At 42.4% G+C, this 26340-nt stretch overlaps 3 protein-coding genes across 4 annotated transcripts; 2 read left to right on the top strand and 1 right to left on the bottom strand.

Moving 5' to 3' along the window:
- Positions 1–1052: 1052 nt before the first annotated feature.
- On the top strand, positions 1053–3157 carry snn (stannin). Its single transcript, XM_080856799.1, has 2 exons — positions 1053–1248; positions 2079–3157. The coding sequence occupies exon 2, from the start codon at positions 2191–2193 to the stop codon at positions 2470–2472; it is 282 nt and encodes a 93-aa protein (XP_080712925.1). The 5' UTR covers positions 1053–1248; positions 2079–2190; the 3' UTR covers positions 2473–3157.
- A 2681-nt stretch (positions 3158–5838) lies between these two features.
- zc3h7a (zinc finger CCCH-type containing 7A) lies at positions 5839–21838 on the bottom strand. 2 transcript variants are annotated; one of them, XM_080856781.1, is made up of 23 exons: positions 21749–21838; positions 20316–20419; positions 19830–19869; positions 19520–19717; positions 18823–18981; positions 18604–18684; positions 18155–18208; positions 18002–18041; positions 17276–17691; positions 15494–15767; positions 15168–15253; positions 14917–15067; positions 14594–14752; positions 13745–13950; positions 13071–13171; positions 11982–12163; positions 11257–11330; positions 10767–10903; positions 10316–10424; positions 8797–8905; positions 7699–7832; positions 6844–7007; positions 5839–6604 (listed from the first exon to the last, which is right to left on the bottom strand). In XM_080856781.1, the coding sequence occupies exons 2-23, from the start codon at positions 20381–20383 to the stop codon at positions 6415–6417; spliced, it is 3132 nt and encodes a 1043-aa protein (XP_080712907.1). In that variant the 5' UTR covers positions 20384–20419; positions 21749–21838; the 3' UTR covers positions 5839–6414. The 2 variants fall into 2 exon arrangements, with proteins under 2 accessions (XP_080712907.1, XP_080712908.1); XM_080856782.1 differs by having other exon boundaries at positions 15536–15767.
- An 801-nt stretch (positions 21839–22639) lies between these two features.
- Positions 22640–26061, top strand: pla2g10 (phospholipase A2 group X; the record flags this gene model as incomplete). Its single annotated transcript, XM_080856798.1, has 4 exons — positions 22640–22676; positions 23969–24140; positions 24977–25083; positions 25913–26061. 4 exons carry the CDS (start codon positions 22640–22642, stop codon positions 26059–26061), a joined length of 465 nt encoding a protein of 154 aa, XP_080712924.1.
- Positions 26062–26340: the final 279 nt, after the last annotated feature.

The raw sequence follows: 26340 nt of genomic DNA, 5'->3' as shown, positions 1-26340 counted from the left end.
ACTCATTTAAGGTTTATTTAAAGTTATTTTACAACATCAAAGGCTGATTTTCTACAAGCCTATTGCGCCACATGAGCACATCAAAGGTCAATTTTCTTAAACAAGGCCAAGGCCTAGGGCTTCATAAACACATTTATCTTTTTCTTCTCCATGTATCGTTTTAATGACATCCTGCATACAGTGCCACTTGAAAGTATGTGAACCCCTTGAGCTTGACCAATTTTCCATAGATGAAATGTCAGGTTTATGTTTATCATTTGCATGTACTTGTATAGAGGGAATTGTTTAAGTAGCCAAAAAACTACATGAAACATGGAACTAGTGTATTCGCAAAAGTAAGTGAACCCGTAGCTGCATTGGTAAAGTCAAGCAGGTAACAGATTTGGTGAAACATATTTGGGTGTTAATTATGCAAACCAATCAACTGAGACATCCTTAGGAAAAGGGTAGGGCAACCTAAAATTGAAAGAGAGAGGAAACCAACCAAACTACTGTAGTGCCAAGGTGTACCCACACAGATCAACAATGCCGAGAGGAAACGAGATATCCGAGAACATCAGGAAGAAGGTACTGACAGCCCCGTCTTGGGAAAGCTCCATCCATCTATCCAAGACAAATAATTTAGAAATGGAGGGCATTCAACATGACCGCATCTCTGCCTAGAAGTGGACGCCCATCAAGACCATCACCAAGAAACACCAGAAGAAGAATAAATCAGGTAAAATTCAGCCCACACATCACCTCTAAAGAGTTTAATTCGGACCTCTCTGGCAGCATCTGTTTTTTTTTTTTTTACAAGTAATTCCCCCCCCCCCCCCTTTGAGTATACCTATAATGGGTAGCAAAACAGAGACAGTGCTTAATGGAACATATGGACCTAACTACCATATTCCTTCGATTTAAGTTGTGCTTTATTGATAGGAGATAATTAAATAGTGTTAAAGAAGGCCTCCCTTCCTCTTGTAAACAGAGAACACGGAAGTGCTGATCTCACTTCCTGTTGGGGTTTGGTCCTCTCATGTGGACATTTTGAACAACGTTTTGCTGGGCCCTGGTAGTGTTTTGGAGGAGTAGGGTATGATCTAAGGATTATTAGCGGTGTTTCTGACATGCATAATTATGGATATACACCTGAAACATCATGAATGCAATGCAATCCGGCTGACAAATCATATGCACACTGGTGCAGCTTTAACGGGAAGCCTCAGAATCAGAAAACGCGCAGCACACGTCTCTTACAAGAAAATGGTGAGTATTGCTACATTATTTCTCCTCACATCTGGCAGATGTATTTTTTACGCCTTGCTAGATTCTTACAGTCCATCCCATCTAACTATCTTTATCTGCTGTCATTTATAAATCCGTGCAGTGTCAATGCTGTAGTCTGTTTAGAGAATCAACCACCTAGCTAGCAAGATATTCAAACTATCTTTTATATTCAGTATACTATTATGGCAATTATATTCTTGTGATCTTCAACTGTGTGTCTTACGCATACCAAACCATACGTGAATGCACATTTTTTGCATTTCTGTTTTGCGTAATTTTTTGATCGGGCGATCGACTTGGCAGTGGTCCTTTTAACACGATAATACTGTTGAGGCTGTTGATGGATGAGGAAGCAAGCGTATGAGGGTATTTTCCGGTAATGTTTGATAGGAGCTGCCACACAGAGTACCTTGTCAAATTGAGGAATACAAATAACCGATCAGACGTATCTAGAAGGCAAGGATGTGGTGGGTCACACAGTTATATAACCTGTAGCTTCGGTTCACATGGATTTCACCCGACTGATTAGCACTTTCGCCCCAACAATCCAAACTGTTAAGCCTCTAGCCCGCAGTTTGCTGGAGTCCTCTTGCAATCCTCTGCCTATATGTACAGTTTTTTTTAATTGTCTGATATAACATAATAACGTAGCCATCAGGATTGCCCCACGCACCAGTATAGTTGAGATGTTTGTCACTGTGAGAGCTGTTGAGCTCCTATTTAAGGGCAAAATATCCTGTGTGGCCAAGGTGGAAACTGCCACTATGCCATGTCACATTTTCTTACATATGCATTCTTTCCTTTCATAGGTGCCAAAGACATCGTTGTGAAAACAAGCCAAGTTGGAGAGATCTTTAAAGACCAGACGTTCCCCTCAATTATTTCAGTTATCTGTAACTTTCATAGCTTGTACAGAGCAAAATGTCCATAATGGACCATAGTCCCACCACAGGAGTGGTGACGGTTATAGTGATCCTTATCGCAGTGGCCGCTCTGGGTGCGTTGATATTTGGCTGTTGGTGCTACTTGCGTCTGCAGCGATTGAGCCAGTCCGAGGACGAGGAGAGCATAGTGGGTGAGGGGGAGACCAAGGAGCCCTTTCTGCTCGTCCAGTACTCGGCCAGGGGACCACGCATCGAGCACAAGACCAGGCTGACACCCAACGGCACTGAGACTCATAGTAAACTTGTTCCCGGCCAGTGATTAAGGCCATGTAAGGACCACACCATGTGCATTTGGGCTTGCCTTCCAGGGGTAGACTACATCTCGTAAGCCCTGGCCCTCTGAGATGAAGGCCGAAACCAATGCATGCACTTGTCCACCAATTCTTGAGCGTACAATCTAAGTGGTTCCCACCCTTGACCCTATGCCAATTGTCCCTGTTGAGCCTATCCATAATGTGAAGTTGTACATAAGTGTATGTGTTGTTGTCATTAACTATTTATTTGCCAGAAGGTCTGAGTGTCTGTGTGAATCAACCAGGGCCAGGAAGGCCTTGTTTGAGTTGCTTGACGTGAATGAAGGTGGCATAATTTTTTTGTTTACTTTTTCTTGCATTTCATTTACAAAATGCTTTGTAAAATCAGGTATACTAGTATGCCTGTTTAAACCAGATATAACATTACCAGAGCTGGCTCTGGCCTTGCTGTGACAGTAAAGAGACTTAGAGCAGTATTTACAGCAGTGTTTCACTTTCACAGTGGCTTCTTCTCAGCATCTATGACAATTGTGACTCCATTGTTTTCTTGGACCACAGCTGTGTTTGTGCAATATGTCAAATGTGCTTGCTAAATGACCGAAATTATTCACCATTTTCAGCATAATTTGACAAATCCTGTATTAGATGGCAGGACAAAATATGTGCTAAATATACAGGGAAATCAAGCTGGCAAGTTATAATGTATTCTCATCTCGACTTGTTTCGTGCTCCAAATCAGTGCCATCACTCTTGCTATGAAACCGTGTAATATATTGATGTGTGGTCAAACATGGACTTATACCCCTACACATGGTATCTATATATATATATTTAATTGGGAATGAAATATGCTTTAATGTGAGCACAGTAGACTACTGTCAGTGTCTTTAGGGTGTTTGGACTACACAAAATGTCCTGTGCTGATGAAGGGAATGTCGAGGTGTTCCCTGAAGGCATGGATACTTCTGTGGTTGAACCGGACAGTGAGTTGTAAGTAAAGATTTCTCAACGTTTGCAGATGGAGTACACTTGTTTGACTGTTAATCTTTAATACTTTTACAACTTAAGATGTCCATGTGCCCTACTTTCAGCCTGTATTTTGTCAAAGTGCAACTCTAAACCATGTCGACCTGAGAGAGGTTTGTGTATTCTTGATAGAAGTTTGCCACTTGTAAGCTTGTCAAAAATGATGTGGAAAATTATTTTTATATGATGACTTTGTGTATAGATATCATTTGAAAGGAAATGTTATTTTCAAACACTGCTTCTCTAGAAAAGAACTGCAAGCCAAATACAAAAGTGGTCAATAAATCCATATGTTGAGGCCAATGCCAATGTGCAACTGTTCCGGGTATATGAGAATACTGTAGATTGTCAATAATTGTTAGCATGTAGAATTTGTATCTGAAACAGTGGAGCATCCTTAATCCAACATAGCACAGAATCAGTTAACGGCATGTTCTCTTGTTTGCATGTTTGGAGAGGCAGTCCACTCTTGGTTAATGTCACTCATCTCCAATGCTCCTGCTGCTGTTTGACCCTCTCGAGAAATATTAAAGGCAGCATCTGCTGAAATACTGGCTATATAAGTCTTATTTTTCCTCTGAGTTTTGTGAACTGGGCGCTGTTGACGCAGTGGCCTGATGACTTGAATGCAAGTCATTACGCATGCTAAAAAAAGATGTTATGAATTGGTGGTGGGAAAAAAAAAACTGAAAGGGATTTATTGTTATATTTCAACAGGGGAAACAAATGGTGTATTGCTAGTGAAAATAGGCACTTTACTGGAGGAAATTATTAGCTCAGCTCACATCAGGGAACAAGGACAGCCTTTCCTATTCTGTTATTCTACCAGACCTTCAGGACTGGAAATACATCACACATCATTCTGGAAATACAGGCATAATACCCACCTTGTGTATTTAAACTCCCTAACTTCCCTAAAGTCCCTAACTTCATGTACCCTCATTATGCTCTCTGGAGGTAGTCATTATCCCAGCTAGTGCCAATTTCACAAAGTCAGTCGCAGTGCATTTCAGAGTGTATTATTAACAGCCTATTAACCTCTTATCAGAGCCTGAAGCACATTCTCTGCAGAATAGAACGAAATGAGGATGTTTACTCGTTCAGTTTGGTGTCATTTGCCCATCGTGCTACCCCCAATCCCAACCAATATATCAACTATTGACAGAGCTTTGTGTGCTGGATACGCCCACTGTTTCACTTCCTTTAAACTCATACCAGAGGGACGTTATGAGCTTCTGTTGCGTCAAAAGGAAGGGGTGGGGGCAGCTGCACTGTATCAGGGGGAAGGGGTGGGGGCAACTGCACTGTATCAGGGGGAAGGGGTGGGGGCAACTGCACTGTATCAGGGGGAAGGGGTGGGGGCAACTGCACTGTATCAGGGGGAAGAAAACATCTGTGGATCTGCTTGCCGTTCTCTCTCAGGGCACCGTTAGAGCTCTCCTCGTTCCAGCCCTGCCACTGAGCCTGGAGCCACAGCTCAAAAAGCTGCTCCAAGTGGGCAACTTCATTTAATGCTGAACAAGGTTAGAAGTAGGTGGGCTGACTCGTTGCAGCGCCCCGGGTGTCGATGCTGCAGTGCAGACATGATTCAGCCTTTCACAGGTAGCTTCGAGGCAGACTATCAGTGCAGCGAAGCACTCCTAACGAGCTTGCTTAGCTGACCACGCACTCACTATGTGATGAATGGGACTGGGACACATGGTCCACGCACACAGTATTTCTAACTGTGGAAACACTAGCCACTACTGCCAATTACAAGAAAGCACCACGTGCTTGTAATTTGTGTAGTCTGTGTCTCTCTCTTTTATATATATATATATATTATATATATTGACAAAAGTATGTCACTTCTGAAACAGCTCATACCATTGCTGAGGTACTGATACCTTCTCAGTTCCTAGATATTTCATTCATGTAAGCCAGGGGTGTCAAACTCAAATACACAGAGGGCCGAAATAAAAAAAAAATGGGTGTAAGTCGAGGGCCGGACAGTGGGGCAAGCGCTCCCTAAATTGACGTATGCTACCAACACGGGACAGTGCATTGTGGGACTTGCAGTATTTGTGGTACGTTCGTCATACCACCATACCAAACCAAATAAAATGTCCCCGTTGCTCATTCAAATCAATTGAACTTTTTGCGACATTCTGAGGAGCTGGCGGGCCAGATTGAAAGGCTCGTCGGGCCTGATCAGGCCCCCGGGCCTTGAGTTTGACACATGTGATGTAAGCACATCAACCTCTATGCCTTGTTGTGGTAAATGGCCTTTGTTCTACATTCAAATCCATTTACTTGGAAGCAACCCAATACAAACTTGTCTTTTAAACAGAAAAAAAAATCTGCTGGAAATGATTTATTTTGGACAGGTAAGCAGAACATAATAGAAGACAGAAAAATAAACATAATAAAATACCAGAATACCTCAAACGTCTCAGTATTCCAAACTCGGAATTAAGAACCAAAAAGATTTTTGCAACAATACCATTTTTTCCGTTCATAGAACTATCGATTCTTGCGCCTCAAAGCTCCCATTATCAGAACTGAGGTTTTCGATGATCCAACCTTCACCTTTTTTCCTTTGGCATCTCTTTCACTTTATCATTCCCTCTGAAAAAAAGTCAATCCCTCTCTCTCTGGCAGGAGTATGACTGCTAAGTAAAAGGCATTGGTGTGCGTAACCTATCTGAATCTGTGATAACAGCAACAAAGCCACGATAACTGAGAACACGAGGCCGTCTCTGGCTGTACGACTTCTGTCGTAATCTCCAAACCGAGAGAACAGGCCTGTTTTTTTGGTCCTTTAGAACTTGCCAAAAGTGAGCCCACTTTTTTTTTATTTAAAAAAAAAGCTCAACTTGTACTTTTTACCTTGTATTATTATGCATCAACCCGTGCATTACGTGCCATCATAATTAAAAATGTTAGTTTATGTCTTTAAGCAGAAAACTATATTTGCCAAAGTCATTGTCATTGGGTGCAATCAGGTGATCTTTTCTGGCTTTGGCAAGTTTCATCATAAGGAATTCTCTTCGGTCTCGCCACTCTTTCAGTTCTTCGTCACCGTGCGCTAACTTGCACAGATCCTCCTCTGTGCAGGTCCCCATACGGAACCTGTAAAGCAAAGAAGTTCATATTAATATTAGCACAGACATAGACAGATACAGACAGACAGAGACAGAGAGACAGACAGACAGAGACAGAGAGACAGGACAGACAGATATACAGACAGAGAGAGAGAGACAGACAGACATACAGACAGACAGAGAGCGACAGACAGAGAGACAGACAGACAGAATAACCAGCAACATACATGAGTGAACCAGTACTCTAAAGGGCGCAGAACCTCTCACCTTTCACAAACTTTGAAGGTTCCGGTGGGAAAGCGATACTGCCAGCAGTTCTGGTCATCCTCAGAGTTGAAAACCCTCTCCTTGTGTTTCTCTGACGTGATATGTTGCTGCCACTGCTTTTCACTGTTGCAGTTTTTACCGCAAAGCCAGCAGTGGTTCCCAGCCTGAAATGATCAAATCAGAGTGCGCGCATGAGAGAGACACACACACACACACACACAGTTCGATAACTGGAGGGATAGAAAGCATATCGTTTCACCCTGGGGACTACAGTTACAAGAATAGGGAACCCAAACACAGCAAACCTTCTAATCTAAACAGTTAACCTTGGCTCATTTCCTCGCCACTACAGGATGCCTTTGTAAGCCGCTTCGGATAAAAACATTTGCTAAATAACAGACCTTTACCTTTATATTTGCCTGGTTATGCTTAAATGGAATCAAAGTTACAATTCAAAAGCATATTTCTAACCAACACCTGGGTTCATCTGATTAAGAACACACATGGTACATTAAATCTCATGTGCGTTTGAGAAATGGATATAGGTGAATGTCACAGGTTGCATATGGACTTGTCTTCAAGCAAGGCGCCCATAGCCCCCCCGAGACTGTGGGTTCCCTCTGACGTACCACTTCCTCTGCGTAGTGGGCGGGCACACACACACACACACACACACACACACACACACACACACACAAAATGAAATAGCCCCCCCCTCCCGAGACTGTGGGTTCCCATGGTGACGTACCACTTCCTCTGCGTAGTCGGCGGGCACACACACACACACACACACACACACACACACAATGAAATAGCCCCCCCCTCCCGAGACTGTGGGTTCCCATGGTGACGTACCACTTCCTCTGCGTAGTCGGTGGGCATGTGGATCTGCTTGCCGTTCTCCCTCATGGCGCCGTTAGAGCTCTCTGCAGTCCAGCCCACCTGCTGAGACTGGAGCCACAGCTCATACAGCTGCTCCAAGTCGGCAACTTCATCAGGCAAAGACACACACACACACACACACACACACACACACACACACACAGAGACAGACAGACAGACAGACAGACACACACACACAATGAAAATCTGTGAGTTATGAATAACTGCCATATAGAGATGTAGGCTAGTTGCTCCATGTTCACAACTGGTCCAGGCAAACTCACATGTGAGATGCACCATTTTTTTAAAACCTGAGTTCTAACCTACTGACCCTGGGGCAGAAGACTGTTCAACACAATTTCATCGTCATCTCCTCAACCTGAGTGAATTAAGAGCTATGCAAACAAAGTCATTTGTCCAACGTTAATGATTACATTAGAGAATGAAACATACCAAGTCTGGAAGCGAGCTGTCTACTCACTACAGCCAAGTTCAACAAGTTGCTTCATGCTTAACACACTTCCTCTGCCTTTGTCAGAGAAGACTAAAGTGTCAGCTACAGTACCAGTCAAAAGTGTGGACACACCTTTCATTTTATGGAGAAGTGTTTTCTTTACTTTTATTATTTTCTCCATCGTAGATTAATACTGAAAACATGTAAACTACGAAATAACACATATGGAATGATGTACTAAACAAAAAAAGTGTTATCTACCAAAACAAATTAGAAGGTGTGTCCAAACTTTTGACTGGTACTGTATGTGAAAGCTGGCAGCTGACTAACATATTTCTCTACATTTCTTCCACTCCTGTTGTTTCATCAGGGGAGGGAATGATGGCTGGCCTGAGGTGGAAGCTCATACTCAAAGTCCTGGTTTCTGTTTTTATTTCTTTTCTGTGTTGTTTTTAGAACGCACTGTTTTAATTGCTATTTTTGCACTCCTATTACCTTGCATTATTGATGTTGTGACCATGTTAAGCACCTTGAGACCTCTCTGTATTTTAAAGTGTGCTATAAAAATAAAATCCATTATTATTATTATTATTATTATTATTGTTATCATTACTCACTGCTGTTCTCCTTCATGTAGGTCCACAGGTCCCTCTCCTCGGTGCTGTGTGCGAAGGTGCAGTTCCCGATGTACTGGCACTTCTTACCAGCGGAGACATGCATGCAGATCTGTCCAGGAAATAAAACATAACAAATGAAAAACGGTGAACCCACAACCTTTTCCCAACAAGGAGTGTTGACAAATTCTCTACATGCGTTGTGTGCCATAATAAAAGAGAAGAAAATAATTCATTCCAGCTGAAAGTGTCTGAGTCCTCCACATACGGCTAACTCAGTCACAGCTTTTAGACTAACAGGGATCGGGTTCTTAAGCTGGTACCGTTCTGGATGCTTTGAACCTTGGTGTCATCTAGCAAGCCAGACCTTGTTTCCAACAGGTTTAAGTAGGAACCATTGTATTTCAAGGATGTGCCATCATGGAGGACGTTGCACAATGCACAACGGAAGTAAGCAGTAATATCAAGATGGCCGATCGCATTGATTACCTTCCAGTTTTTGCTTCGTCTTCCTCTCTAAACTGTAATATCATACGCCCACTGATGTCACAGTTTGCAATGGAAAAACCAGCTCTCTCTCTTAGGTCCAGCTGGGAACCAACTTTTAAGGTTCCGAACTTTTAAGGTCATTTTAGGTGAAAATGCTCCGAACGGTTATACATTTTTTACTACGTGAACCAGAACTGAACCCATCCCCTGTTGGTGTGAAAGGGGTATGAGTGATTGATAGTTCCTGGAGACCCGAGCCTCTTAAGGAGTTGCACTAAAAGCCCCTGAGCGTGGCCGAGTGATCCAGTATCCAATCACAGCTCTCCGTCACTGTGCCCACATACGTGAGATCACTTCAGACCAGTGAGAAAGGGTAGGCTATGACGGTGTATAGGTGAAGCCAACGCTCTGGTCTTTCACGGTCACTTCCACACTAAAGCCTAGGATTCCGTCTTGTTTTATCGGTGGCAATCATAAATCAGCAATCATAATCCAGCAGCTAGTGGCCACTTAATATAGTTTATACACTGAGCTATAGTCTTCTGACTTGAGGAAGCCCTTAATATAGTTTATACACTGAGCTATAGTCTTCTGACTGGAGGAAGCAGTTAATATAGTTTACACACTGAGCTATAGTCTTCTGACTGGAGGAAGCCCTCCTTAGAAAGGAATCATGGGCGCTGACTGTCTGAACCAGCGGCCAGAAAATGTCAGCACGTGGTTATAGTAACATTGTACACATTCAGGACACAAACAATAAAATATAAAGAAAACAAATATATTATAAATACAATTTCATGATGTGTGAGGTACCACTTTATTGTGTTAAATGATTGCTTTTAGTCTTCGTATACATGTGTGTGTTTGTGTGTATATATCGAGAGAGAGAGAGAGAGAGAGAGAGAGAGAGAGAGAGAGAGAGAGAGAGAGATGAAGTGCGTGAAGTGCTGTTGTAGCTAACAATGTAATTTCTCTTTGGGGATCAATAAAGTACTCTATCTAAAGTCTACCAATCCACCAATCTATCACCTACCTCAAACTGAGAGGGGACAGGCTTCTTTGTGGGAAGAGGACGAATGGGCGTCCACTTCTTGCGTTCATTGGAGCTTACTATGACCTGCACTCTTCTGTCTTTGGCCCACCTGGTGCAGTGACAGACAGCAGATACACACATGAATACCAGGAGAACCCGCAATAGCTCCTCTTTACGCAATTCAGAATCACGCCTGGCTGCCCACCCTTCAAGCCACATCAAGATCTCTTCAGGGGCGACAGTGGTACAGGAGGTGGCAAAGTCGTTTACTAATCAGAAGGTTGGTTCGATTCCCTGTCGAAATGTCCTGGAGCAAGACACTGAACCCCCTAATTGCTCCTGATGCGCAGTGTGCCATCAGTGAAAATATGTATACATCCTTGTAAGTCGCTTTGGATAAAAGCGTCTGATAAATGAATAAATGTAAATGTTCCATAGGACAGTTACTTACGGATGCCTGGCCTTAGCGCCACAATATTTCCTGTTCTTGTCTGGCTCGCTGACTTGGCCGTTCCTCCAGCACTGCACGCACACAAACTGCATCTTCAGGTTGGATGGCCCGAACCGCTTCAGTGCCGCAGGGATTTCCTGCACAGAGAACATGACACAAAACTAAAGGTTAATTTACAGGTCTACCATTTCACGCTGATATAATATAATAATATAATATAATAAACAAAGCCTTGTTTACATTCTCGTCTGTCACTAAAGTCTATCGAACATGCCACTTTCATTTTCTATCTTGACTAAAGGATTGCATCAAGTTTTTTTCAGTTCTTTTAAAGCTATATTGTTTACATTCTGCAGAAAGTAATTCAGCAGTTTCTGCTCCTCCATTTGATTCTCATGGCAAAAGCAATAAGCCCAACACAGCCCAATACTGAGCCTACATGCCGGGGCCCATCTCGCCTTGCTTGGCAGTATCCCTAGGAGTTGTTTACCTGAATTCCTTGCGAGTTGGCCTCCATGCTCCAATACCTGTGGGCGTCTTGAACAATCCCCTCATGAGAAATACCTGAATGGAAAAAGTAATAATAATAATAATAATAACACATTTTATTTTTAACGCACTTTTCATTCAGAAGAATCTCAGAGTGCCTACATATTACAAACGAACTATAATAATACAATAAAAAAACAAAATGGGTTAACATAAGCATAATAGAAAACTTAGTGGTGCTAGATTTAACAAAAGGCCAGAAATGAAGTGAACAACGCTTCAGAGATACAACATGCATGTTCCGCTCTCACTCCATGCCATTTGGCCACACTCCACTGACTAACAGCGTAACGCTGGCATGGTACAAGATCATCCCATCAATCCCATAGAGGTTACAGTGACTGGGTGACTTTTCCAGTATATTCCCCAGAGGTACAAGATCATGGAACAAGATCATCCCATCAATCCCATAGAGGTTACAGTGACTGGGTGACTTTTCCAGTATATTCCCCAGAGGTCCTACTTTTTAAAAACGTATTTTTTTTTTCAGCTATTAAGCTTTTAAAATATGTTTTTTTTTTCTTTAAACTATGCTTTTGTTATGGGATGTTTTTAACTATGTAGCACTCTGAGATTCTGTTTGGATGTAGAGTGCACTAAAAATTAAATTAATTATTATTATTAGGTCTCAGGGTTCTTATTGGTACTGCGGCTGTTTGGACCCACCTTGCTGGGACTGCAGCATCCACACCTTGAGCTCGACCAGGCTGTGGGCATAGAAGCAGAAGTCTTCGCGCTGACACCCATAGCGCACCTCATGTCGGCACAGATCCATCTGGCACGGTTGGGCGAGGGGCCGGATCTTAGAGTAGCGCACCGTATTCTCCTTCAGGATGTGGACCAGGCACCTGTCGGGCACACGACGTGTCACTCTCACTGCTGCTTATTATTCAGGCATGAAAACAGGTTAGGGGTGAAAAAGGTGAGGAGGATATTACCCCTCTAGGGGGGTCCGGGGGCATGCTACCCCGTAAGTCAAATGTAAATATCCCATATTTTAAAGCATCAATCTGATGCATTTTGAGATGCTATGTTTCCAACCTGGGGAGAGCTGGAGAAACTTAAATTCAGCCACAGGATGTGTCACTCTCACTGCTGTTTATTGTTATTATTATCAGCACAGAGCGAAAACACACTCCCCTTTTCCCTACTGGCTGGCAATGAACCATGTCTACTGATAACAAACACTGCTGGGTTTAGCTGGAGTTAGTGTTTGTGTGGCTTCTTACAAAACAAGAAGTGGGGGCGACAGTGGTTCAGGAGGTAGAGAAGTTGTTTAGTAATCATAAGGTTGCTAGTTCGAGTCCCACTATCGAAGCGTCCTTGTGCAAGACACTGAACCCCTAATTGCTTCTGATGAGCAGTGTGCCATCCATCAGTGTAAAATGTATATACAAACTTGTAAGTCGCTTTGGATAAAAGCGTCTGCTAAATGACTGAATGTAAATGTAGTTCTAAAATGTTACCACGAGTGATCTTTTGGTAGACTTGTTATTCAACTTCCCATGACCGTGGGAGCCCTCGGGGCACACCAGTATTTACTTTCTGTGAATCTGTACATACCCATAGGCTACACGTGTAATGTACAATGAAACAACCTCCGAACATACCGACACACTACTATACTATGAGCAAAGAGACGAGGAAAAACCCTTGGACAATACTAGCCATTTAACCAGTCCTGTACATTTCGAGAACAGAGGGGAGACTCGAGATTGACCTTAATTTGACCTGAAGGGGGGGGACATTGCTTACTTTTTCTCTTCAAAGTTATGCTTCGTCACTGGATGAGAGCACAAGCTTGGGTTCTCAGTGTTTGTTTTGCTGATGATTCTGGGTTTGTGATCAAAACACACCTGGGAATAGGAACAGAACAGGCATGTCAGTCAAACGCTTTTTTTCCTCGCTCACCTTCCTTTGTCTTCTGGTAACATGACTCAAAATAGCCACCCAACCTGTCACACTGGTCCTAGAGCAGGATGTGATTACATTACATCATATGCGTGGGAGTGCATCTAGTGTCAGGAGGTACTGGCATCCTTGTTTCTACTTTCAGAGACTGCAGCAGTCAAGGCCACACATCTGTGCACTAAACAAAGAGTGGCCGGTTCCCAAAGCATGTGTAGGGATAGGCGCGCTCTACTTCCAAAATAAAGGCGATTTTGGGTGTGAGTAAAATATTTTTAACTTAGAGTAGAAAAAAAACACACTCTCAAGCTTTTCTCATTGCTATTTCATTTAGACCAGTTTATTCACTGACGATGGCTTAGGCCGAAACGCGTCTGTGAATAAACTGGTCTAAATTAAATAGCAATGAGAAAAGCTTGAGAGTGCGGTTTTTTTCTACTCTACGTTGCCCAAAGCATGCCTTTCAGCTTGTCAAAATAAAAGTCATGGGATACAATGGCCGCGTCTTCAGCCCACCGTACCTCACAGAGGAACATAAATATCCCATGATGCTCCTGGAGGATGGAGGGAACCGTCAGGTGGACCGTTCGTATCGAGCCGAACGGGTCACAGAGCAGCTCGCGACTTATGAAGCCTTTCCGCTCCAGCGTCCAGACGTCAATCTCCTCCTGGTTGTACGCGAACGTGCAGTGACCCGGGTATCTGCACTCCTCTCCCATGGCAACATCTTGGAAAGCAACAAGTAAACAATGACTGTTAAACTTGACTAAATCTAAACTTGAACTGAGGTGATTCACAATACAATTGGGGACAGTTAAGACGCCAATTTAAAAACCTTTTCACACTCCAAAGAATGAAAATATTCAGAGCTCTGTTAGCCATCTCTACAGGATTTTATTACAATATAAATCAGATAGCAGAGCGAGGTCAGGAGTCTCAAGTTCAAGACGGCGGCACGATCAAGACTTTGCCACCTCAGGATTAACCGCTAACCCTAATAACCCACCATCATAAGCTCTGGTTTGGGACTGTGTGCATAGACACTATGCACTGCTGATGTAAACAGGCTACTGTATGTGGAGTTGGGAACTTAAGGGAATATTGTACTTTTGTTCAGTCAGGTGTAAATGCCAATCACTATGTGCAGAACTTTGATTCCTTCTGTTGCCAGGAAACAGAAACAGATACACACACACACACACACACACACACACACACACACACACACACACACACACACACACACACACACACACACACACACACACACACACACACACACACACACACACACACACACACACACACACACACACACACACACACACACACACACACACACGAAAGGACAGGAACAGCCAGGACATTACCTTTGCATATGTAATAAGGCCCCACATACTGAGACTTGGTTGGTCTTGGTCGAATAAGCTTCCATGCAATGTCCCCCGAATACTTGATTCTCCCCAGCAAGATGTCCTTCTTGCATTTGTGCTCCTCCACGTAGTGGGTATAGTCCAATACTCTGGGACCTACAGAAAGAGACCACTTTTACACACCAACAAAGAACCCTGTGTGTGTGTGTGTGTGTGTCTGAGCACTGGCCTTGATTTAGTCTTTTGTCGCTAGGTTTGTTGCTTTTGATAGCTTCTGAGACAGACAGACAGACAGACAGACAGAATTAAGAGATCCTTACCTGATTTCACATAGCATGCCGCACACGCCTGTTTAAACTCATGAGTGTCAGCAAGAGGATTTTTGGACAGATCCACCCGCGAAATATTTGGTTCAGGCGCACTTAAGGGCATCCCGATCGGAGGAAATAACGGCTGATTATTATTGTTCATCTGCAGGAGATAAGATGAAAGTGTGTCAACTTTTGCCCCGTTGCTGCAGTTCAACGACAGCAAGCGGTCAGACGGTAAGAAGAAAAAAAGACGTTCTTACGGGCATGATGGGGTGTTGGGCATAGCCTGGAGCCGCAGCGGGTGAAGCAAAATTGAAAAGAGAATGGGGGGTAATTTTAGCATCATCTAAAACATAGAGAACAAAAAAAAAACACATCCACAGGCTGTTAAACATGGTTAAAAAAAACACAACGCAAGTTCCGCCTCAGCTCATAAACCCCTTCATTCACAAAACCCCTCAAATAGACAACACGAAAACAGCACCAACAAACAACAACGCAGCTGTCGTATGCAAGTTGTCCTTCACCAAATGTTCACAAAATAACTCTGAAATGAAACAACTATGAAATTAATAATAAAATCCACCTTCAAGACAAGCATCTTCTGTGACCCAGTTGTAGGCCGTACCTGTCTGTGCATCCGAAAGTGACAGACAGTCTAAAGAGTCCAGTGCGGAGGGGAAGGGGTCCAGGCCGATAGAATAGGCGTTGGGTTTGTGGTAAGGCGCGGGGAGGTTGACTGTGCACTGCTGCGTCATGGGGGCCAGGAACGGGTGGATGATGTGGGGTGGCATGAAGAGAGGACCCACCGAGGTCATCCTGGTGGGGAGAGGCAGAGGACCGTCCATGGTGGGGATGCCCTGAGACAAACAAACAAACAAACAAACAAACAAACAAACAAACAAACAAACAGAGGGGTCACATCGGCTATTTAAAATTCCAGTAACATCTCAAAATGGTGGAAGCAGGAACAATTCAACAAAACTTCACTTTGTGTGTTCAATGGGTGCTGTGTGTGTCACAACCCTGGATGGGTCAAATGCAGAGGTGGAATTTAGAGTGTGTGTGTGTGTGTACACCACCTCTGCCATAGAGTCACTATCACTTAACTTCACTTCACTTTCACTTCATCTGCTATTTAAAATTCCAGTAACATCCCAACTGGTGGAGGCAGGGTGATCGACGATGCAGAATAACACAATAATGCTTTTGAATATATTTTGAAAAGGTTTTATGGATTACTTTTAACGCTCTTCATGGCCCCTCTGCTAGCTATATCTCTAACCTCTTAGTACCGTACATGCCGGTATGTACTATGAAATCCTTGGGCAGAGGTCTTTTGTCTGTTCCAGAGACCCGAATGAAAACTAAAGGGGACAGAGCATTTGCAGTCAGGGCCCTAAGGCTCTAGATCGATCTGCCCGAGCAAATCAGGTTGGCAGTCAGTGACTTCCTTTAAGTCCCCTCTTGAAACACACTTTTAGAGGAGAGCCTTTCCTGATATTGCTTGAGTTTAAATTTTTTTTTCTTAATTTTCTTATTCAATTAGAAAAACAAATAAACCAAAACCTTGTACTCATTTGCTTTAAAAACCTGATGATTTTATTTATTTTGATGCCTGTGTGAGGCACTTTGCAATATGGATCCTGAGAGGTGTTCTGATGCTCAATAGGTAGCTTACTTTGCAAGAGTGGTTCATGTGGAATGACGACAGCTTATTTTAATATGAATGAAAACAATATGAAATATGAATAAAGGCCCACCGCAAGCTATTGAACTCCATAGAATAGTAAAGGATTGGCCTCAGCTCAAATGCTGCAGTTTGTTTGTTTATGATGTTTAAAAGTAACCCGTTTTCCAGGGTAATTTGAGGTCAACTGCATCCTGGATGAAAATCTCAGATTTCCACTGAGTCTCGCCCCTCATTAAGTGCAGGAAGTGGCCTGCAGTTCACAAGCAAGTCATACTAGCTGGATAGACATGTGCCCTGTTGACATGCGTTATGTGATGCCCTGTTGTCATGTGATGCCCTGTTATCATGTAAAATCTATTCTATCTATCTATTTTACATTTATGGAACGTTTACTTATTTATCTATCTATGTCTCTTTACAAGTATTTGTAACCGCCCCCCTTTTTTTCTTTCTTTCCTACTGTGAGGCGCATTGTGTTACCTTTGTGTATGAAATGCGCCGTACAAATAAAGTTTGATTTGATTTGATTTGATAGACATGAGAGCCTCCTGTCTCATCCCAAATATGGGCCCTCTTCCTCACCAGTTCGTATGAACCTCCACACTTTTACATTCATTCATCTTGTATTAACACTGTCACACTGTCAGCACTAACAGGTCACTGGAGGTGTCTTACCTCCGTGGACTGCTCGTTAGCAACGTTGTCCAAAAGGTCATCCAGGTCGTCCCCAATGATCTTGGAGTTGAAGTCCAGGTGAGCCTCTGGCATGTTGTACACCTCATGGGACCTGTTCCCATTCACCATCATGTGATTGGCCGAGGGCCCATTCCCCAGCATGTGATTGGCCAGGGGCCCAGCCTCGTGGTGGAGGGGCTCGGGGGCCATGGGAGGCATGGGGCTCATGGAGGAGGAGGAGGGGGGGTGGACGTTAAGCGGGGCCGGCTCGGGCTCCGACCTCTCGAAGGTTGGCAGGCCCGCTGGGGGCGTATTGAGGACTGGCACTGTGCTTGGTATTGAGGTTGGCATCTCGACGGACAGCTGAGAAGGGACTGGCGCAGGGCCAGCTGTCTCCATGGAGACCTGGGGCACATCTGGAGAAAACGACACGCACGCACACACACGCACACACACACACACACACGCACAGACACAGAGAGACACAGACACAGAGAGAGAGAGAGAGAAAGTGTGTGTGAGAAAGAGTGATCCATGACCGAAAGAGTAGAGAAAACGACACGCACACACAGACACACACAGACACACAGACACACACACACACAAACAGAGACAGAGAGAGAGAGAAAGTGTGTGTGAGAGAGTGATCCATTCAGGCCGAAAGAGTGAAAAGAAACTCCTCCCTCAGTGTTGAAGAAAGCACATAATACTGGTTAATGCTCCTACCCATTTCGATATCGTCCACGGATGGAGATCCATTCGAAAACTGCAACAGAAATATCTGTTAAAACGGCAATGTTTATACCTGAGTATTTTACAACTAACATTTTCCTGCATACGCACTTATTTAAGTAATTCATGCCTAAAGTACGGCCTTACCTTATCATTTGTAGCACTTGATATAGTTGAACCAGGTATAATATTTAAGGCAGGCTGTTTGAGAAATAAGAAAGGAATTAATCATACTTGCAGACAATACAGAAAAATCCCAACTGCAACAATGATTTAAAATCTGTTTATGTTTTGTATGATGTAAGAATAATGACATAATCTGATCAAAATAATGAAATGCTATAAATTCTATCTCTGTGATTTTACGGTTGATTTGATCCATCAACAACTCACAGATTCGGGGTGCTTATTCTGAGTTAGTGTAACATTCTCTTTGTATGTCCGACCATCAGTTCTAATCAAACGTTGCCAAATGAGTCTAAATTCTATGTAATAACAATCATATCACATTCACACACATCACATTACACATTCAACAAAACAAAAAACACGCGTGCCAAGGACTGCTTCAAACAAACACAAGATAATAGTCTTACCTTGCTTCTGATGTAGGCTTTGCGAATTTTCAATCCTAATATCTGAGCAAGTTCATGTGTGAGCTGAATTACTTTAGAATCCTAGGAGTCAAACAAGAAAGACTGCATTAGCACACACACACACACACACACGTGCATTCATTTTTAAACAACTGCATACTTGATGCAGTGCATTTCAAACAGGAAGACACATCAGCCTCCTCACACTGCATCCCCCACCTGAGGCACTGCCAGTGAACATTTGGCCACTGCATCATAGGCCTCTGTGTGTCTTCCGATCTCTTTTAGACATCTGGCCTTGCGATAAAGCGCTCGGTAATTGCCATCATTTAACGTCAGAGCTTTTTCACAGTCCTCCAGAGCCTGATCGTATAACCCCTGAAACGGATCACAGAAAGAGTCAATGCTTCAGCCAATCGTAGATCTGCTGATTAACACTGGGCTTCTTCCTTCTCATATCGGAACTGAAATTGGTAAAAAGCTGATAACTACTCAAACACCTCTAGATGTAACCTTTACACTTCAATTAAACAATTGCCCTTTGGAAATAGACTATCTGCTTATCAGCTGAAAAATGCCCATTGGCTTTGGTACCCGATCATATTTTCTGTTGCCTTCTTACTCATTAAAAATAATGATGTAAAAAAAATGGCCATTGGCATCTTTACATTTTACTTTATTGTTGTCAACTTAAGACTTTGGATATCATAACAGTCACTGATGGTCAACTGTACGCTGTCATATTGCAATATATTTATATTTTAAATACTTTCTTAAATCCTTGATGTTAACAATTACAGTCCTTTTTAATCTTATTCAACTCAATTATATTATTAATGAGATTTATTGAACATCTGAACGTTTTTCAGGACATACGCAGACAGCAAGTGAGATAGCATGTTTCAATCATACTCACTATATTTAAGTAGGCAGCAGCACGATTTGCAAACATCGTCTCCCTAGCTCCAGGAGATATGATGATATCCTCTGATTCAGCATACTCGGTTATGTTTAAGGCCTCTGTGTGCAGTTCTACTGATCTAGCCCATTCGCCTTCACAGAATACATCATTTCCCTCGCCGAACAGGTTCCTCACGAGAGCATGAATAAATACCTGCCATAACGGACAGAAAACAGCCTTATGAGACTGGGCTACATAAGAAAAAACATTTTGAAAGAGATGTGATTAAATGTGGAGAAAAAAGAAAAAAACAAGGAAGTCAAACCTCATATTCCTCTTGGGTTCCAGGGTATGGTAATGTGGATCTGCAAAAGGTCAAACAAACAAAGTGCAGGAACACAACATTAAACGCGGGTAATGCCTTAAAGGGAAATCACATTAGGCAAATATCCCAGGTGACACTGAGAGTGGATGATGTTGTCAAGTCATTTGCAGTTGTTGTAAACAATTAAATGTCCACATGGACACTTAATGGTTCCCCACAGATTCACTGACGATATCAGCACTGGGTTGACACAAGTGCATTAGATCTCTACTGGGGATTTAGGTGGTAGTTATTAGACCCTTGGGGCAGTCAATGAAAAATGTCCATGATTTGCATCGCATTTACACATACAACCACAATTCTTACCCAAAGCAGGGCAAGTTGACCACTTGTATTTCAATTTCAAATGTATGTCAACTGTAAATGGTTCTTTCAACTCTTTCCCTAATAACATAAACTTCACACAGTGACGGCTTTTACACTCACTGTATGAACTGCAGTCCTTTCTGAATGTCTTGCCACCGACTGCTTCTGTCCTGACAGAGTTGAGACATGTTTCCATGTGTCGTCAGGACCAATTTGGGAGTCACCTACAAGAGAAATTTCAGTTCATGAGTTAACATAGACATTTTGAGTTGTTCTTCTATGTTGCTCTTCCACAGTAAACAACAACAAAGCTTCTCTGATAGCAACCTATAACTGCTAGCCTACAATATTTAACTAGTGCTGTATCATTAGTTTGTTTATGTAATACTTGTACTTGACAACGCGAAATTGTATCGAGTAAAATGACAAATTAAGTATCCACATATTAACCCAAACATGTGATTATTTGCAAATCTGAAACATAACTGGTCCCTTGCACACATTAGAGTTGACGTGGATTTTAAGGAACGACGTGATGTATATGACTATAATACATTTCACTTAACCATGAAGAGCGAAATAAAACGTACCTGCCTATTCTCTAATAACGTTACTCAGACACAACTTTTAATACACCTGAAGTAACCGTGTAAATACACTAATCTGTCTGTAGAGACGAATTGGATGCTGCGAAATCAGGAATTAATCACTTCCGGTTTGTGAAATGCTAACGTCAACTTAGTTGTTGGACAGGAAACCAAAACTTCACCCAACAAACATGCATGACACAAAAAGCTGAAACGAGATATAAAAGTTATTATGTTACGTATGATTGATCCACTTTGACTGGAAACAAATTAATCGTATGTCATGGAGAGAGTTTACTTGGAACAGGTCTAGCTAGCTAAGTTAATAGCTGACGATAGTCTTGTTGTGCCAAGTTGACATTTTGTCGACTTTATCCAAGTGGGTGGCATGGAATGCAAAGTGCAAAATTACCAGTATTAGCATGTCAAACTTGGTAGCAGGCTAGCGAGTAGTCTCACAGATATTTCTCATTTCCCTGCCATAGCTGAATAGCTAATATTCCTCGCAAACTACTATAAACCATGAACCGCCTGACAGACGTTAACATAGGTTAGCCAACAATACGGAGCTGGGAGGGCAGATAGCTAGCTAGCTAAATATTGTGGATATTGTCTTACCAGTCTAACGTTACCATTATCTATCAAACAAACACGCTGTCATATTTCACATGCATAACACGGCGAAGGGGCTCTGATATAACTACCGAACTGCCCAGGCAGTACAGAGAATATGTTTTCTTTTGCTTCACGCTAAGGGCAGTTTAAAGGGAACCGAACAAAAGCTAACGTTAAGGATTCCACACAGTTAAGTGTCCATAAAAGTACAATGCGGACTAGCTAGCATGAGCTAGCTGGCTGGCTATGTGCTTTTGCCGCGCAAGATGCCTTTTGAGCTTTCAGTGAGCCTTCCTGAAACTGATCCACAAATATAGAGTATTCACATCTTAAATTATGTCGTGTACCCACCTTTGCAAACTTTATCACAACCCAGTTTCTTTTCAAAGCCAAAAAAGTTAGCTAGACATCAAAGGCATTAACTAGCTATTCCCTTCGGCGAATCCACACTGTTCAGGCAATGTGATGTAGACAATTTTCATGATCGTTTCGTACCATCCAAATAGTTGCCCCTCGCATTTGTGAAACAGCTCCCCCTATCGATGACCACCAAGTGCAATCACAATCTGAGGTTGGTTTCTACCTGATCACATCTCTGGTTATAAATGTCGCGATCCTCGCTGTTGGTTACAGCGTTAACGTTATCAAGAAAGAAGTATCCCTTCAGTAGGTGCCGTCACCCCGGTCTGTTTAGAATGTTATTGTAAGAGTCTCTGGGTCCATCGGATATAACGTGGCATTTTAGAATCATACATTGTTGATTACCGCATTCTTGTATAAGAATGTTCAAAATTGCACTTCTGAAGTGTTGCACGTTTGGTCTTATGATTGTATCAATATTGTATTAATACAAAATTGCATAAAGACATTAGAAACGCACACTTGCGTTCGAAACTTAGCTTCACAGTTTCGATACTTTCTTGAGAACAGTGCGATTTGTCTTGGCTAATGTTATATTGAGTGGCCAAGTCAAAATATAATGGTTGAATGCCTCAATGTAATGCCACAATGTTTCAAGTGTAACCTTGATGAGCATAGGAGAGGGGGAATGGTTAAAAACAGTCTCTCCAAAATATGGGCAGTTCGTTTTCAGTCGCACAGCATTTAAATTGTGTCGAGTGCGTGGGGATTACAGTGGAGTGCTCAAGACAGAGATGGTTAGGAGATTACCGTTGAGCGAGTCTAAAAAAAACTGTTGACTGACTGCCGATCCACATCACTGCGTCAATACCTTAACGCACAATGTCAGTACTGCATTGGATACTTCTCCTACTTTTTGGTGAGTTGAGTTGAACATCCTTTTGCACTCTGTTTTTCCCAGTCAAGACACAGTGAACCTTTCACTGAAAGAGTGAACGTGTAGGCTATTCCAACGGTTATTAAATATGATCCACTCAGATTATTTGATGATGCAGACATGCAATGACGCTACTGTTGCCTACTATGGTCGTTTGACAAGGATTTCTGTTGTAGCTATACAGCAAGTTCTGGTTTATGACTGAAGTTTGAGCTGCTGTCATCAACTCTAACATTTTGAGAGCTGTAATAACAAGACTGTCTCAATAATGTATAACAGGACTGGTATCTGCTATGACATATTTATGTCTATTGCCTTAAGTTACCAACATTGTCATATGAAGTGAATTTGCATGTTTCTCTCGGTTCAGTGGTGTTGAAATTTAATTTCCCCTAAATTTGTACACTACTTGTTCAGTTACCAAGAAAAAATATCCATACTTATATCTTATGTGTTCATGTTTATCTTGTTAAACCAATGTTTTCGCAAGTATGGGGCTTGCTAATAATATCTAAAAGTATTGGCAGAAATCCATGCATGACTGTAATATTCTCCATACTTTGCCTTTTTAAAACATCTGCTATGAATTCTTATGATCTCAGAGTGGATGACTGGAAAATAATATTTTATGACAGTCTGTCCTTTTTCTGACAAAAAATAAAGAAAGACTTATTAGAAGAGAGAGAACAGTTCTACTATTCATTCAATGAGTGGCATGCTATTAAATGAAGTGTAAGTGCTGCTTGGCCAGTTCAATACTCAGCTGAAGTGATAGTGGAATAAAGCCAGAGAGTAACGTGAAATCCACACACACAGATGCATTTTTTCAAGAGCAGTGAAGACTTCAGCTAAGGCTCCCTGGACCTGTTGCTTCCCACAACTGAGGCCTTAACTTTGTGATCAGTAGAAACCAGAGAGTAGAGTGAAATTCATACACACAGATGTATTTTTTCTATAGGCCCAGTAGTGTAGCCAGGGTATTTTGTGTGTAGCCACTTATTTTTCAGTCAGCATTGCGTATAGCCACTTCTCAAAACCGGGCGTTTATCCTGTGCTATATGGGCTGCTTAAAAAATTGCAAACTTAAGAGTATACCCACTTCTCCAGGGACCACTACACCACTGTATAGGCCTATGAGATAACTGAAACAAAGTCAAAATCACAACAACAGCAGTGAAGTCTTCAGCTAAGGCTCCCTGGACCTGTTGCTCCCCACAACTGAGGCCTTAAGTGTGTGAACAGTAGAAATCCATTGCTGCTGTTTGTGTTCCCAGTAGGGTTGGCCTGCACCACACCACCACCAAGGTCTACACGAAGAAAGAGAGGGCTTCTGGAACTGGCTGGAGTCATTAAATGTAGCACCGGAAGATCAGGCCTGGCCTATATGATGTATGGCTGTTACTGTGGCCTTGGAGGGCAAGGATGGCCCCGGGACAAGGCCGACTGGTAAGCTGTCAGAAACTACATTTCTCGATCATTCGGACTAGCAATCCACAAGGCAGTGTATCAGTGGTATGCCAACGAGATGAATTTTAATATCATGCACAACAACTCATGTTTGGATTTCCAATTGTCAGCGCTTTCGGTTCATTGTAGTGAAGTAAAACTGAAGTGTGACTTTTATGAGTTGTGAGTCGCAGTGTATCATTTTCCGTGCGGTCTTGTGGTCATTTTCTCTCTCGCTTTCGTTTCTCAGATGGATGTCTGAAAACAGACCGGTTCTCCACCCAGTTCTCCCACGCACAAAATACTAGAGCCTGTAGTTTGCTCAGCGCCCCTAATGACAGTCACTCGAACCCTCAAACCCATCACATTTCAAAAGCACCATTCCTTACTTCCTTCCTGGAGTAATTGTGCCCCCCAAATTCAGACTAGTATATTTTTGCACACACTTTGTGGTTTGTTTTTCTTCCGCTGCCAAATGAAAAGCTACGGTATTCACTGAGCATCCGGTTTGAAGAATTAAATAGTCAAGTACTATATGGCTGTAAACACAAACCAACTATTATCATGACCACAATTGTGTTGTTTAGCTAGATTGTTTGTTTGTTTGTTTGCATGATCTAGCTCTGTCGAAAAACAAAAAAATCATTTCATAAGTTTAACAGCACCCACAAACAGCAAGGTGACAGAGACTTTATTTTATGTTATGCTATGGTAGGTTGTTGTGCGGTGTCTTGTCCTAAGAATTTCAATACCCAGTCTGACTCTGTTTTTCTGTGTATCTGACAAATAAATACTTGTACTTGAACTTGAACTTTGTGTTCTCTTCCGTTTCAAAGGTGCTGTCATAAACACGACTGCTGCTACGGTGATGCCGAATCTGCAGGCTGCCAGACACACATTGACAACTACCAGTGGACATGTGATGACAAGGAGGCCGACTGTGGTATGCTCACTCTGCTTTGTGCACTTGCCAGCAGTAGAATTTACCCTTAAGCTTGAAAATCAGTCCTCTTCCCTCTAAACAGGCAATACATGAAGTATGAACCCCACACTTTTATATACATATGTACATTAACAGTAGAATTAACCCTTAAGCAGTGGTCCCTGGAAAAGTGGGTACACTCTTAATTTGTTTAAGCAGCCCATACAGCACAGGATAAACGCTGTGTTTTGAGAAGTGGGTATACGCAATGCTGACTGAAAAATAAGTGGGTATACTCCGTATACCTGCATATACCCTGGACTACACCACTGCCCCTAAGCTTAAAAATCAGTCCTCTTCCCTCTAAACAGGCAGTACATGAAGTATGTACCCCTACACTTTTATATACACTTGTACATTAGGGCTGAATTAGGTTGTATATTTTTAGATCTGGGTCAGAAACAAACACAAAACTTTGCACGTCACTAAATGCTGTGTGTCAGTATCCCCGAGACAGCAAGCAGTGGTTTCTGAATACAGTGCACACATTATGAGAGATGGATGGGAGGGAACCCAGTCTCTGTGGGACTGGGGCCAGACAGGGAAGTCTCCAGTGCACACCTCAAGGTATTTTAAGCATCAGATTAGCAACAGAAATTTAACAGCACCACAGAGCATTTTGGAAGCATCAGCAATGTGTACATTGGGTTTTAAAAATACATCTGGCAGCCCCATGTTTACCGCGTGAGGGATTTCCATGGTTTCTCTCAGAAACAGTGGCCGTCAGTGATAATCACCGAGAATGATTTTAATTATTTTTTTTCACTAATTCTGGTGTGTTTTATTCTAGATTCTCTGAAGGACAGGTGTGAGAAAAAGCTGTGCCGGTGCGACAGGGAAGCGGCTAAGTGTCTGAGGAAAGCACCTTTCATAAAGAAATACGCTTTATGGCCGGACTTTCTATGTGGATGTGTTCAGCCAACCTGCAATATCTACTGACCTGCCAGTGAAGTCTCCCCTCCTTATCTCCCTCTGGAACGAAATACTGTTTTCTGATTGGCTAATGGGGTGTCCATTAAGTTCGTGGAACCGCACACCTTGGACGTAGTCCCAGTAGAAAAGTTAAATCGCCGTTCCATATCAATGCTCTTGAAGGGTTACCATTGACAACCAATGTAACGTTTTTTTTGTATCCCAGTCAGTGAGCAGCGTAGCTAAAGCAATTTTTTTTTATACTGTTTACTATCAATGTCTATTTTGTGCTTTTTTCGTTCATTA

Source organism: Sprattus sprattus (genome assembly GCF_963457725.1).
Source record: "Sprattus sprattus genome assembly, chromosome: 18".
Classification (NCBI taxonomy): Eukaryota; Metazoa; Chordata; class Actinopteri; order Clupeiformes; family Clupeidae; genus Sprattus; species Sprattus sprattus.
The sequence above is the reverse complement of the archived record's forward strand: the minus strand, read 5'-3'. Positions and strand labels throughout refer to the sequence as shown.

Bases quoted from the DNA above. Each gene is read 5' to 3' on its own strand.
- snn (XM_080856799.1), top strand. From the start codon at position 2,191: ATGTCCATAATGGACCATAGTCCCACCACAGGAGTGGTGACGGTTATA.
- zc3h7a (XM_080856781.1), bottom strand. From the start codon at position 20,383: ATGTCTCAACTCTGTCAGGACAGAAGCAGTCGGTGGCAAGACATTCAG. The intron at 11,331-11,981 runs GTGGGTCCAAAC...TTTTCCATTCAG, and splicing joins GATGCTGCAGTCCCAGCAAG to GTATTTCTCATGAGGGGATT. The intron at 10,904-11,256 runs GTAAACAACTCC...TTCTCTGTGCAG, and splicing joins CCAACTCGCAAGGAATTCAG to GAAATCCCTGCGGCACTGAA.